Here is a 15,575-nt window from a genome sequence, read left to right as displayed (position 1 = left end):
TAAAAACTTGCACTTAGTTCTTTTTCTACAGGAGTCTTGAAATTTATTTTAAACTACTGAGTCATTGGATACAGCTGACAAACGTGAGCGGGCCTAGATCTGATCTTCAGTGCCTTGCAGAAGCTTTGGAGACCTTTTGGTCAGCAGTGCTGCAATGACAAGAAACATAAGGAGAGCGCTAGAATAGGTCTGGCATTGGATACAGAATCCACCTAGAAATCCTCCTCCCCCCGCCCCCGGTGGTGTCAGACAGGTGGTGATTCAGCTTCCAAAACAAGCTGCTGCTGGTTTGCAGTGCAAGTAGGATGAATGTGGAACTGCTCCCAGCAGAAAGAAACATTTCTGGGAAGCAAGCTGGAGTATTTCCAAACCAGTGTCCCATGGAAGACAAGAAGCATTATTAAAAGAGGCTGAAGGCGCAGTAGGGGAGGAGTGTCATATCTTGACAAGTGCAGCCTGTGGGTGTTGAGCATGGGAGAGAGGTTAAATCACCCTTTCAGATCGTATGTGGTGTAATTCATCCTCTTGAGCTATTTATGTCCAATTATCTATTGGCTGCCATAGGGATAAATACGGTTTTGCATTCTGTCTTGAAGACCAAACACTCTAATGATAACCAAAAGGCTGGATTTCTGTCTAGGTTTGTGGCTAGAAAAAGCTGCCTGAGTCAGTATGGGATTTCTTACAGCGCATGCATTTGTTCTGTTGGAAGTTGGGTTTTCTGAATCAGAATTCATGAAATCTCAAGCTTAAAGCCTCTCACGTCTTGTCCCAACTTCCTAAAGGCTGAAGAAGTGAACGTTAGGAACCCTACTCTTAAAAGCAAAATAAACCACTTTTCTACGTATGTTGAGCTAACTTTTGGCTTTCCTCAGTTACCTAATGCCTAGGAGAGAGCTGATGTTTTTGGCTCTAAGACATGTGAAAGTAAAATCTGCCCTGCTTTCACAGAGTATTTAATTTGAAAATCTTGCAGAGCTGAGTTTCTGAAAGTTGAAAGCAGTTTTGTGTTTTAAGACCAAATTCAGCACCTTTCAGGAGCTCTTGAGTGCCCTTATTTTCCTATTAGTTGGTCTCTAAATAGGGTATTCATCTTCTCCCAGGAAGTGCTTGATAGCTTGGGTTTTAATTAAAACGTGGATTTCAGTCATGACAAACTACAAGATGCTAGGAAAAGCTTTAAAATATTCTCTGGACATTGTGTCGTGCTTAACAAAGACTTTTACCTTTTTGTAAATAAATAGTTATATGTGCAGTGGGGATTATTCTTTTTTGTCTGTATGCCTACCAAGGGATTTTCTATAAATAAACGGAGGCATTCATAATCTGTTAAATTCTTACCTCAAAGCAACAATTACTGGCGTTGGAAGAACTAAAAAGTTTTAGATGCAACTTAATTTAATTTTTCCTTTCTCTGCTGGGGAATGTAAAACTGATTCCCGAGCCAGTTTGCCGGGTACCATTGTACCAAAGAGCAGAGCTGTTGGGTATTATGTGATGAAGGACCCCTGAATGCATCCTACATCTTAGTGGTGTATGTGCCATATCCTGTTTCGATACAAAACCGTGTAAATCCATCATTCAAATCCTCAACCTGCTTGGGTTAGTTATCACTGTAATAATGATGTAAACTGGCTGTCTGAACTCCCATTTTTTCAGGTAATGTGTAAATGCAGGACAAACGCTTGTCATGAAGAGCTTGTGTCTTGAGGTGGTGGGGTGATGGGTGGGATTTAGCCAGGTGAGCAGTGGTCAAGAGGCTGGTCAGTAGCAGTCTAATAGTTTGTTGTGCCTGCTGAAGGTAAGGTAGGCTTTTTTAGAGGAGACATTTGAAGAGCAATAGCGACAAGTTCCCACAAATGCTTGCCTAAGCACTTCCCAGACTAAAGAGCGGTCCCAGAAAGCACGGGCGTTATGAATCTCCATTTAAAAAAAATAATGTTTATGTGATAGGCCGATAACATGTATCCAGATTAAGGAGTGTATCTCTAGATGCTGAAGAGATGAAATGTGGTAGGTGTACGGAGGGGAGAGAGGAAGGCTCAAGGGGAACTTGGATAGAGTGCTGGAGTTAATGCTTCTTACAGAAATGCTGCAGTTGGCATATCTGGCCAGTGACCTAATGCGTCTTCTGTTTCTCTTCTTGCTTAACTCTCTGAAGAGAATGTAAACTATTATTTTGTTTTTCATCCAGTTCTTGGTTGTCCCATTTAAACAATCTGCTTTTCTTCCTTTTTCTTCTTAGATGAAGCTCCAGAGATGCCGCCTGACCTAGTTTTAACTTAACATGTACTAAAATGTTTGAATTTTACATGCACTGGCAACTTTCCTTTTGCTTAAGTAAGGGGGAGGGATTCTAATCTTAATTAAATACCCCACAGTGGAGATTTACAGACAATTGGCATGACCTGGCAGGCAAACTGGGTAATTCTTGATTGGTCTAGTAATGAGTATTCTTTTTCTTTTAATGCTTACACACTTAGTTCATTAACAAGTTTAATAAACTAACTGACATATATAGAGAATTTACTTAAAATTAAGTCTTTGGAGTAGCATACAGGATTAAGCTAAACTGAAGTTACCCGCATTAAAAGCGATTCTGCTATAGTGAAAGTATAAACGTTTCATACAGCAAAATTTTTGTTTTGCAGATGGCTTATTCAATCAGTATATCAGTCAACAAGAATACAAACCTCGCTGGGGGCAGATCATCCCGAAAAGCACCAAAGGTAAGGACATTTCCTAAGATATAACCCGTGTACTGCCAGTTCTGTCTTGTACCTTTGAGGATATTGAGCAAGAAACTGATGCAAGGAAGCCTCCTCTAGGACAGTTGTTCTAGGGAATGGTTTTGTCTAAGAAAAATTTGCATTTGTTTGCAAAGTCAGTGAAATGCAACCTGGTTTCTAGTCGAGCAAGGAACGCTGCAGGAACACTAGCTGTAACTTCAAGGATAGTTAATCAGTTCAGAAACAAATCTCAGGATGTAGGTCAAGCATGAGAGCAGCTACCTTTATGACTGGATTTAACACATGGAGCCAACTTAAATGTACGGCAGAGTGGCAGATAAATACATCATCTTATCAGGGAGCACTTCAAATTTGAGATGCATCTTTTGAAGTCTTGGCCTGTTGTACAGTAAATCTAAACTGCAGAATCTTTTTCCATTACTTTCTGCCTTGAAAGGAGAATCGTAGTGGCAGCTTTGACTACAAAGTACAAAAATCATTGTCATGCAGCAAATGTAGGATTCAAGGTGACAATCGCCAAACGTAGAGCAAACCTCTTGGGAAGGGTTATCTATGAGTATAAGCAGATTTCTCTTCCAGCAGAATGTGAGTTGTCTTTCTAACGTTGCTTCCCGTAGATGACACCTGTCCAGTATGCTTAAGAAATCTAAAGTGTTCGGAAAGCTGCTTTAATTGGACAGTTGGAATTCCCTTATATGTGGGAATAATTAATTGGTGCAAAGCTAGCTGTGCTATATCTATATCATTACCTCTTGGCTTCCATCCCATGGGCACATTGCCCTGTCATTTGAGTATTTGTTCTCAATGCTTGGCCTTCAAGCAGCTCTCGGGTAGGGAGAGATGGAAGGGGAGCAAGAGGTTGTCCTCTCTGGTGGAGAGCTGCAAAGGTAGCTCAGACCTCATTTGTGTGGACCTGCATGCTTCATGAACTCTGAAGCTCCTTTCCAAGGCTTTCAGAATGGCAGCAGAGTACTGTATTCACTTTAGCTATCCATACTGTCAGTCACCAGATAATTCAGTACAAAACTCTGTACGATTTTATAATGCACAGAAGGATGCTACCTGGAAAAAGTGTTGTGCTGATGTTTAAAGAATGGTGAGTTACTAAGATGCTCTGCTTTCTTATAGTATTTAGGCCATACGTGAGGTTGTATTTTCCTTTGGTTTAAAAATCTTATAACAGAACACTCTCCCCTCCCCCTTTTTTGAAGGTGATGGGGAAGACAGCCGACCAGGGATGAGAGGTGGCCATCAGATGGTTATAGATGTTCAGACAGGTGAGTAGTTGCTACGTTTCTTAACTAACTTAATTACTTAATGAGATATTTTTCAAATAAATGTGCAAATATATTTTTCTTCAGAGACAGTCTTAACTTCAGGTTTTGAGAAAAAATTGCACTTTCTAATAGTTAGATTAAATACTCTGCTTTCTCACTGGATCTATGTTCCTACTGCATTGCCCAGCCCCCTTCTTCCCTATTAGTTCTCTGTTAGGCCTTAGTTGAGTTGTTGTCTTAACTAAGAAACCAAGAACAATTGTTTTTAATTTTTTTGTCCCTCCTACTCTCCTTGAGCAGGAGCTTAAACAAGAGAAGAGAAATTAGGGCTGATTATTTCCCTTATCTGCTACATACTGTGCTCTTTAGAATAGCGCTCAAGCAATAGATTTTATGTGTTGAAACATTCTTTGTTTTTTGGTTGGAGTGGCTTCTAATTTCCATAGTGTGCAAGGAAGTCCAGTTAAATATAATTTGTTAGACTTTTTTTACAAAAATGTTTCCTATAGCAGTTTAAAGAATGCTTCAACTTCTGTTTGAAAGAGCCTGCAGAGAAAAGAAAAGGGGGAGGGTATAAGTAACAGTTCTGGTGATTGTTGTTCTCCATAATTTTCTATATCTTTGTCTTGCTTTTATTTAATCAGATTTCTGTGGTACGTCATTCCTTACTAAAATAAGGAACGCATCTGCCTGCATCTTTGCTGAGTAAATGATTTGTATGAGTAAAAGGCTTGTTCCTAGGAAAGGAGAAACAAGATCAGGGCATGAGTGGCAGAGGGGAATATAGGGTGGCATTGAGGGGAGTTGGCAAAAATTCTCATTGCTGCATCTGTTACGCTGATATGGATGGGGAGTGAAGCATGTGACAGGATAGTATCTTCAGGAGTAATTTGCTAAGTCATAGTGAACAAGCAAAAATGCAGCAGTAGCTGCAGTCTTTGGCTTTTACTCGGTGTAGTTACGGCTCTAGAGGAAGTGCTTGAGTTATTTAGTGTATGAAAGCAAACTTTTTTTTTTTTTGGTGGAAGAGGTTTGAGATTCATTAGAATAAAATGCTGCGGGTGGATTGCTGGCGTTTGCCTACAAAAGAAGCTGGGAACGCTCCCTAGTGGCCTCAGCGAATAAGTAGACAGGGACTGTTTCACAAGCATGACGAAGAAACACAAGACTTGTCAACTTGGAACTGATAGTCCTTTAGACCTCCTTAAAATAATTTTTCATGGTAGTGTGAGTCTTCATTTCCATTCCTGTTGGTTTTCTTAAGTCCTAGTAAGTTTATCTCAGCCCCTGACAGAGTTTTCACTCTGGTTTAACAAGGCAGTTAAAAGCATTGATATCCTTTTTTTTTACTTGCACAGAACTGGCTGGAGAGCACCTACGGAGTGCTCCCAGTGTGGGAGAACTGGATCTCCCTCCGTCATGCTCGTCCCTTCTTCGCTGCAGCTCTATCCAGCGGCGGCAGGATACCTTCAGAAAGTTTCTCTATGGAATATTTGGGAAGTTGCCCTTAGTTTTGCGTCCAGGGCCACTGAGGCTTGTAAAAGGCAAAACGTTTTTGAGATTATCAGTTTTGCCATTTAATTTGGCTGATGAACAGGCCAGGGAAAGTTTTTGGTGCTGTTCTTCTTAAAACCAGCTGTTCTGATTGCTTGAGTTTTCCTTTTGAATACAGGTAGTGTTTAGTGAGACTGTGGGAATTTGGCCAGTTACATGTGTTTTACAGACTGGAGCTGTAAAGTTCCCTGTCTAATCTTGAGCAAATCTAGCGTTAATGGAAAAAGGAGCAGCAGCCTACTCTTCCCCTTAAAGACATCCTCCCTTCCTTACTCACAGATTTGTTGAGTTGTTTTTCTCGGAAGTCTTTGGAAACTGAAGAAAAATAAGCTCACTTTGCATTCCTTATTAGAGAGGTGAGGTCCTCTTCAGAAACGAATGTTTTCTTCAAATGTTATCTTTCAGAAATGAAGCGAAACACCCATGATAATACACATAAGCAAGTTCTGAAGTTTCGTATCACATAGAATAGGCGTTGGAAGCAAATTTTAATCTCTGACGTCCAGACCTGCTGTAGCTGTAACTGAACTATAAATGGTTCTGCTTTTTGATTAACCTCAAGGAAATATTGAATGTTTATTACTGACTACAAAAATTTAAGTTTATTATTACTAGGTTTTGTAATAGTACTGTGCCTGCTGCATGTGTGCGTGTTAGTGTCAGGATAGAGGATATGGGTTGTAAGTAGTTGAGCTAAATCTGAAGTTACTGATAGTGAATTGAGGCACAGAGACTCTGTTTATGCTCTGTTTCAGGTACGATGTAGTTTAACCTGGTCTAAACTGCCTTTTAGCGTGTTTTATCTTCCAATTAGGGTAGGCTGAAAGTAACTGAAAGCAATTCTGGCATCTCTACCGGCAACCAGTACCTTGTGCCGTAGCTCACTTCCATCTGATGATCACCCTCTTAACACCTGCTGCAGCTGTCTTAGAATAAGCATAGCGTTCTTTGTGCTTTGAAAAACTTTTCAGGCTTTTTGAAATGAAAGCACAGGCATTTTGGGATACAGAACTGAGAATGCAGACGAATATCTTCCTATATGAAAAAAATCTGTGAGTTACTGATTCTCACAATGTCTTCCATGCTTTTAATCATATTAACAGTAAGACTGAAATGACTGTGGATGGCAGAATTAGGAAGTTGGTTTTGGCATGCATATGCACAAACATTTAGTAAGAGGCATTCCCGGTTATAGTTGGAAACTACTGTTATGTACTTTAAAGCTTTAGACTGTAAATGAAGAGAGAAAGCTTATGTTATTTCTGCTTTTTCCTGCAAGGTGCATGTCTTACGTAGTTCTCTGTGTGGGGAGCTGGGGAGTTCTCTGCACTTTTCTAGAAAAGCAAGGGGAGTCTCAGCCCAGGTGCACAGATGAAAACAAAAGTATCCCCAAAACACCAAAAGTGAAAACAACCCCAAAATTACGCAAGAACTGTGTTAAGTGCGCTGAATATCAGTCATGGAAAGCTATGCTGCTCTTTATATAGGCCCTGGTAAAATACTCAAGCAGTAAAACAAAAGCTTGTCTGTAGTACTGTGTTCCCAGATGCATTAAGCCCTAATGCAGTTTTGGACGAGGATGTAGGCATCTAGCACTGTTGCCTTCATTAACATAACTTTGATTATGCCCTCTCAGGCCTTTTTATAATTCAGATATGGCATGCATTTTGAAATACCAGTGCTTATTCTGGAAGAAAGTGGGAATGGGTAAGTGAATTGCCAAATTCAAGTTTTAAGGAATAACATCGGTACTTTAGAGGAATATGTGTACCATGTTTTTGAGACTTGGTTTATAATTCCATAGTTAAGGTGGAATCGATCTCCGCTTTTATAGCGCAGACACAATTTTGTGTGAATGACAGTGTAGTCCATAAAGCCATGGAATTTATTTTGGTAACAGAATTGTAGACTACATAGAAATAATTCTATTAAAAAAAATAATCTTTTGTGATATGTCCTGGTTTAAACGTTCATCTTTTATTTCATTTAGATAAAGCTTTCTGACGAGCCTGTTTTTAGAAATAATAGCTAAGCAACGAGCATGATTATTTTTTTGTCTCTGTTTGTCTTCTCTTTGGCAAGTGAAACATTTTTTTGAAGGAAAATATTAGTGAAATGGTCTTTATTGATGTGTTACCTCTGTTTACTCACCGAAGTGAAACTACTCAGTAATTTTGGTTGTACGTTATTTTGCTTTTTGTTTTGTAGGAAAGGAATTCTATTTACTTCATTGTATTAGATAAGTGAGAAGAAATCTGTAGGCTGGGAACAGTGGGAGATTTGGAGCAGTGGGCACAGTGTGCCCATAGTATACGTGGGCAACACAGTGGAAATGATGGGACTGGTTCAAAAGCAGCATAGAAAGATGAAAAAGATGAAGTGAGAGCAGCAGACATGAAGAAGGATGCTGTTTTGCCTGAGGAAAACACTGCTACCCATAAGATATTTAAAGACAGGACTTGTGTACAAGATGAAGAGATCTCTGAAACAAAACACAGATGGCTTCTAAGCTCTGAAACACAAACAGCTGCTGAATCCTGGAGGTGACTCAACTTCACAGTGCTTTCACATTCGAGAGGAAGGCTGTATGCCTACCCAGACTGGCCCTAGCCTGAAAAAACTTACAGCCAGCCACCATCGACACTGAACTGTGATTCAGAAACTGAGTGGTGTGAAAATTTAAGGTCTGGCTTTATAGTTGTGCTTTAAGCGGTCCTTACAAAGTGGACAATGCTGATTGCCGATAACTAAATCTATGGTTACTATGTAGGGAAGTGACGTCTTTTTGTAGAAGGCTTTTGAGATATCTTACGTTTAGATTTTTTTACTTCTGTGATGAGCCCTTCTTAGTTCTAGGGACACTGATTCTCAAATACACCCTCAGCAAGTTTGGGATGGTAGCAAATTGGGAGGGCAGTGATTGATGAACTAGAGAATAGGACTGTGAGTCAAAGGGACCCTGAACTTGTGAGGTTTAGCTGAGACAAATGCAGAGTCCTGATCCTGAGATCTTACAGCTGTGTGTGATAGTATAGGCTGGGTACTGACTCCGTGGAAAGAAGATTTGCAAGGTGGTAAACAGCTGAATGTGCGTCAGCAATGTGCCCTTGTGGTGACGAAGGCCAACCTCCTGCTAGGCTGCATTAGCAGAAGTAAGGCCAGCAAGTTACGGGGAGTGTTGATGTCCCTGTATTTGGTATTTGAGGCCACATCTGGAGTACTGTGCCCAGTTTGGCATCTCTGGTACAATAAGGATGGTGACAATCTGAAAGTGAGCCCCGGGAAGGGCCACCAAGGCAATTGAGGGCTGGAGCATAGTATGTAGGAGGAGATGATTAGGGAGCTGGTTTTGTTCAGCTTGCAGAATTTGGGTATTTAGCAGGGATCGGAAAGGCTGCTTTCTGTAGTCTTCTGAAAAATAGAACTTAAGGAGAGGTTGACAGGAAACATTAGTTTTTGGGAGCGTATGTTCTCTAATACTTTAAGGAATGCTCTGGCACTTTCTAGTCTTCCAGAGAGTAAGGGAAGGAAAGAATTCAGACATTATAGAAGCATTTTTGACTGAGCAAGCAGCTTAGAAATATTAACAGAACATATTTAATTCAAAGTGTTGAATTTGTATTCAAAATAAACGTAGAGGAGGTAAGGTTAAGATGCTGGAGGAGAAATTTGACTCCCTAAATGTAGCTGGTAAAAGCTTAGGATAAATATAACTCCTTTCATGTTTTCCTTGTTGCCTTGCAGGTAGGTTTGAAAATTCTTCTGCTCTGTTCCTAAAGTAGAATAGAGACTTGCTTGAATAAAGCAGCATCAATACTGCTGTATTACGTATTGCTCTGATACAAAGGAAGAATCCTTCCCTCTGCCGGAGCAAGATGTATCCTGAGTTCCCTAGTGCTGCTACAATAGAAGTAGTTATATTGATGTGAGGTTACTGTGCTCCCCTCAAGCTTCCACTCCTGCTGCCTGGAAGTTGGTGGTCTCTTCTCGGTATCTGCCCTCTTCTTTGAGTATTTTTTCATAATGTTGTTTATGTGGCAATGCCTGGGAGTGCTGGGCATGTGTCCTGGGTCTGTCCTGCATGCAGGATGAAAAAAATAACCCTGCCCACAAAATCTGAATTGAGAAATAGAGCAGAAGGTGTGATGCTGGTTGGGGAACGGAGTGGAGTTCAACTTTTTAAAGAAAAAAAAACCCAAAAAGCCAACGACAAAAAAAAACCCCAAACCCAAACTGATTTTTCCTTACATCATGGGAGAACAATTACAAACTTTAGAAGAACTATGAGAAACTGTTTTCTTGACATTACTAGCAACAGACGCATTTATGTATTAAGAAGTGACCCTTTAAAAATCCAGAAACTTCTTACAAAAATATGTGTATAGTTCTGCAATAAGACTAAAAAATTATAGTAATTCTGAGTCTAGATAGTGATGGAGCCTTTCTTTCGTCTGAGCTACAGTTTTACATCAAGATGAAAAATAAGTTTGGCATGGTGTTTGTGTACACTTGTGTTATCACAGTTACTCCTGGACTCTGGGGATGCTCGCAGCTCACACTAGCTGTATGATCGTATTCTTCTTTCAGTGCTTACATGCCATTTAATTCTGTCAGCTTGGATTTAGGTAACTTTCAAAATCTTGAGTTTTCATCGGATTCATTCAGGTTTGCTATTAAATTTCATCTGAGACCACAAAGCCTTTACAGGCAGGCATGACGTTTTGGCAAGGCCCCAATAGGATACTTAGCTGGTGCCAAATCTTTTATTTTTCTCGGCTATCAATGAAGCTGTTGTGGTAATGTGGGTTTTGTGAGCTGTGAGAATTTATGCGCACAAAGGGACCTGCTCTTTGCAGGGAACACTGGGAGCCCTGAGTCCAGGAGGAAGGGTAATTAAAGTTAATGAACCAGGGTAACCTTTCCATGGTGATGACCACTATCCTGATGGTAGGTAAGGGTCAGGGACTATTCCCATTTTGTAATCACACTTCTAACTCTGCTCTTTAATTGGTGTTGGATTAAAAATTGGCCATTACCTCCATAATAGAACTGGTTTGTGGATTTTAAAGGAGTTTTTCAAAGCTCTACAAGTCTTCAGTGGCTTGTTCTTGTTCTTGGACTTGGCTTTGTGTTGTGTTTTAATGCAGTCTAAAAATGAAGTATTTTTAGCATATGACACCAGATAGTGATGTTTCTGTAGTGGGAGCAGCTTAGTTATCTCTCCATGTCAAAACAGAGACTTCTTCCTTAAATACTTCCCATGTTCAGAGGCTTCATCTAGTTTTATCAGCAGGTCTGAGAAGCCTTTTGAACTTGCTGTTCAGGGAGCGGTTGTGGGTTTAAGGTAACAGGCTCTTAACGATGGGCCTGAAACACTGACTTAAATCTGTAACTCTTCTACTTACTTGCTTTTGCAGCATCAGGTAAGTTACTTTATGCAAGGCGTTTCCCTTGAAGAGGATCTCATCATTGAAGTACATTTTTCTTTCTTAGGGATGGACTCAACAGCAAAGCTTTGCTGCTGTCTCAGAAGCCTTTCTAATCTATAAATCCTCCACCAAATGGGGTGCAAGCAGAGATATCATTGACAGCCTAAAATGCACAGTATCTAAAGTGTTAAATATTGTTGATTTATCTTTCTTGAATTTTAATCAGAAGGCTGTGGATTTGATTGCCTCTTATGTATATGTAGAAATAGGAAATGACTCCTTGAGAATTGGCTGTCTATCAATCCTAAATGTTCCCATTATTAAACCAAACCCCATTTCTTTGTCCTGGTGACTGGTTCCATTCAAAGAGGTGTGGTGCTTTAATTAAGAATTGGTTTCAGTTTCCCTTCTGAGTCTGTCTGTTTGCCACAGGTGTTTTGTAGGTATTAGCCTGTTTGAAGGCATTCTCTTCTTAAAAATAACATGTTCTTCCTTTTTTTTATTTAATAGAAACTGTTTATTTGTTTGGTGGCTGGGATGGAACTCAGGATCTGGCTGACTTCTGGGCATATAGTGTGAAGGAAAACCAGTGGACCTGTATATCCAGGGATACCGAGAAAGAGGTAAGTTCTGCAACATTCATATTGTTAATGATGTTTGAGTTGTTGCACAGAAAAATGCCATGTTTCTGAAGTGCTTGTATTGATGTGTAGTGTGCAGTGAGAGCCACAAAACTCAGACCTTCCAGTTCTGAAGACTTTGGATATGCTTACATTGGGAAAATGTGAGATGAATATGAATTTGAAGGGGAAAGGTTTATTCCTCAAGAGCAGGCTGATGGGCCAAAAATCAGTTCAATGAGTAGAACATGAGTTAAATAATTTGATAGGGCCGAACAACCAGACTGACTAATAAACATTTCGGACCTGATGCTGGTGTTGAGCTCCAGAAAAAAATTGTTTGTTTTTTTAGCTTCTGTAGAAAATGTGAATAGAAATGGACAACTAACAGACGGAAATCTAGAGGACAGGGGTAACTGCCAGAGGCCACGCAATCCCGAGAGCTTTCGTGGTATTCATTTGAGCCATTTTCCTTGGCCTGTTTTGCTCAGTATTTGACGTATGAAACCTCTGAAATAAATGTAGCTTGGGTTATAGGAGGTAACACAAAAAAAGTCCAAGACCTTTGGCTTGTGTAATTCATTTTACTGTATGCTGTGAAATGTTAAGCTTCTGTGTGGCGCTTGTGTTTTGAGTCCATTACTTGTTTGTCAGAGCATAACTTCAGGAAATTCATGCAGCCTTTTGAAGGTATGAAAAGTTTGAGATTCCATGACTTTTTGATAAATTCAGGAGTTGATTTCCCCAACTATTTGAAGAAAGTATAAAAACATCTTATTTCCCATTTGTATTTTTCCAGTTTCTTGTCATAGCTTATTTTGTGACCTTCCGTACCAGATTAAATAACACTTTAATATTGCCCTTTTTTCCTGGCAGAGTTGTTGAGAAGTTGTAATCAAGTAGGACAAATAACCTGAGCTGAAAAAAAATCTCACAGTAAGGCACTTCCTGTAGCCTTCAAATCTCTGTGCGTGTCATGCACTTACTGTTTCTAACATCCTTTACAAAATGGGCAATAACAAAACTGAATGCGATATTCTAGTATCTATCATAATAGAGCAGTATAAAGGTAAAATTGTCCTTACATTTTATATCCTTGTAAGCTGTGGGGTTTTTTCCTCTTATTGCAAGTTGTTTCTTTTTACTCTACTCTTTTCATCACTGTTCACGGCTACTCATATGTTTAATAATATGATGCTGAAGCTGGATTTAGTCTTCTGGGGTCCAGTTCTGTAGGCTGCGCTTGTGTTGCTTCTGTGTGTGTTGAACCTTGGGGTTTTACTCTTTTTCTCACTGTTTACCCGACAGGTAACCTCCTTAAGATAAGGAGGGGTGTGTATGTGACATAATACCAAGGGGAAACTGGGACTCATCTCTCTTATCGACTGTATGGTAAAGATAAGCAGGTAGACCTTCCTTTCCTTTGTCTCCCTTTATAAGGAGGTTGGGAAAGTGAAGAACAGTGATAGAAAAGGAGGCACCACAATTGTAACTGTCTCTTCTTTCACTTTTCTTCTAGATTTATAGCCACTTAGTGTGTACTTTTGTCTAACTCAGGATGCAACGAAACAGGGCCCTCCTGTCAAAAAGGAGTCACTGTGTTTTCTTCCTGCACAAACCAGTGTGGGTAGTTCTGGTGTTTAAGGGATTCATTTCCTTTCTTGCTGGGATCCTGCCTTGTCCAGTTGAGCTTCTGTAGAGCTTGGGAGGCCTCGCTGGGATGCAAGGCGTCAGCTGTGCCGGGTGCAGCATATGTTTTCTCTTCTAGTTCCTCATGCTTGACTCTAGCAGGGTAATGCTGGGATGGAAGAAAGAAGGGATTTGCAAAGGAGGGCTGCGTAGGAGACGCAGTACAAGAGTTGTGACTTCATACAATAAAGTGGCTATAAAGGGATTTTGGAGGAAAAAAAAATTACCAAGTGCAATGGAAGGTCAGGAAATTCAAATGGAAGATGGGAAGGGTCTTGGTCTGAGAGGAAGCCAAATAAAGGAATTAAAAAGAAAAAAAAAAAAGAATGAGTTGAATGTGTGGGGAATTTTGAAGAAGAGATGTACTTAATAGAGAAACATGCGAACAAATGTGTGTGGTTTCAGAAATGGAGTTGTAGAAGGACTGTCTGCATGGATATAGTCTGCAGTGGAGTTCAGAAGAAGGCCTGCCAAGACATAGGCCAGGGTTTTGGTGACTTACTGAGGTACAGTGAACAGGCGGCTGCTGTACTTGCAAACCAGCAGTGTTGTTTTTTGTTTTGTTTGTTGTTTTTTTTCTAAAGAGATCTGGATAAAACCTGATTTAGAAATGAAAAGGTCAATCTCAAATGTTGAGAAGTAAATTCAAAAACAAAGACTCCAGATGTTTCTCTAATAGGGACATCAACTGTTCACAAACAATTTGCGAAAAGGAAATGTCTGTTGACATGGAATTTTAAAAAATATCCAGAGTAGATTCCAGTAGAACTTAGTCTTGTTTTTGTGTTGTATTGTGCTTGTTCTGCTTCTAGCTCTTTTGTTCGAATTAATCTGTGACAGTGGTTAAATAGCCACTCAATAATTAAGCTTGGACAAGAGCAGAATATGGTAAAAGTTGCGTCTTATTCAACACTGTCATAGGGGTAACACGCAGTAATGCCGTTGGGGTAAAGCGACTGGTAGTTTCTGTTGCAACGCCAGATTATCATCGTCTTCCCGTTGGCATTGCGTTATGAAAACTGTGTGACCTTTTTAATAAACTCTGTTGCTGCTGTTTATTTTCCAGTGTGCTGGAGAAATGTCTGTCACCTGAATTTACATTTGTGATTTTTAACAGTTAGACTACCAAAGCTAATTTTCTGTAGTCCTTTTTATGCCAGGAAAAAAATGCTCATGGCGCTGCTGGAGTAGCTGATGACTTACAGTCTTAGAAAGGGGGTCTAGAGGACCTGCTTGCAGCGTTGGGATGAACCTCCAGTGTACATACCGCAGCTGCTGATGGACAAACAGACCTCGGTTAGACCTTCCCCACCGTCTCTTTTATGGAGAAGGGCTGAGGGACTTGGGTCTCTTCAGTCTGCAAAAAAGAGGACTGAAGGGGATATTATCAATGCTTATAGATACTTAAAGGGTGGGTGTCAGGAGGATGGGGCCAGGATCTTGTCAGTGGTGCCCGGCAACAGGACAAGAGGTAACGGGCACAAACTTGAACATAGGAAGTTCCATCTCAACATGAGGAGGAACTTCTTTGCTGTGAGGGTGGCAGAGCCCTGGCACAGGCTGCCCAGAGAGGTGGTGGAGTCTCTGTCTCTGGAGACATTCCAAACCCACTTGGACGCTTCCTTTGCAACCTGCTGTAGGTGACCCTGCTCTGGCAGGGGGATTGGACTAGATGATCTCCAGAGGTCCCTTCCAACCCCTATCGTTCTGTGATTTTGTGACCATCCCTTCAGTGTATGGATCCGGCAAGGCTCCTGCAGTCCTTATCAAATCCTCTTCCTCCTAACCTGCATCCTTCCAAGGAGACACACCACGGAGCAGCTCATGACCTCTCAACAGCACCCACAACTTCTGTCCTCTCTGTGGAGTGCTTGAGTAAGCAATAGCTCTACGAATCAGTTGACACAAGGCACAGCCAAAACATGTGAAGCCTAAGAGCCTTTAAAGGTTTATACCCTGAACCAAGTGGAATGTTCTGACAAATGCTGTTGTCTCCAGGGTTTATTAGTGGTTGTAGATCAGTAGACTTTTTCAGGATTTGGGAATAAATAGCTTTGAAAAAACAAACCTTATCATTCCTTGGGCATTTTGATCCTAGGCCAGTGTCAATTAATAGAGAAATTTAACGTGTATGTTTCTGTGTTTAATATTTCTAGTTTCCAAGCAGCAGCTTTCTCTTTTGAAGGCCAATTTAGTGAAATTCAGTACAGGAGGACGGTTTAAGTGAGCTGTAGGAAAGACTTTGCTTGGTGTAAA

General features: G+C 40.5%; 1 protein-coding gene across 8 annotated transcripts in view; it reads left to right on the top strand.

Moving 5' to 3' along the window:
• Positions 1-15,575, top strand: part of MKLN1 (muskelin 1) — a 97,786-nt gene that overhangs the window by 38,852 nt on the left and 43,359 nt on the right. For all 8 annotated transcript variants that reach the window (XM_074573202.1, XM_074573195.1, XM_074573199.1 and 5 more), the window contains 3 exons: positions 2,652-2,729; positions 3,962-4,027; positions 11,521-11,633. In XM_074573202.1, coding sequence (XP_074429303.1) covers positions 2,652-2,729; positions 3,962-4,027; positions 11,521-11,633 — 257 coding nt within the window. The remainder of the gene's footprint in view (positions 1-2,651; positions 2,730-3,961; positions 4,028-11,520; positions 11,634-15,575) is intronic.

The sequence above is a fragment of the Larus michahellis genome, chromosome 1 (genome assembly GCF_964199755.1).
Source record: "Larus michahellis chromosome 1, bLarMic1.1, whole genome shotgun sequence".
NCBI lineage: Eukaryota > Metazoa > Chordata > Aves > Charadriiformes > Laridae > Larus > Larus michahellis.
This window is presented reverse-complemented; position numbering and strand designations above follow the sequence as displayed.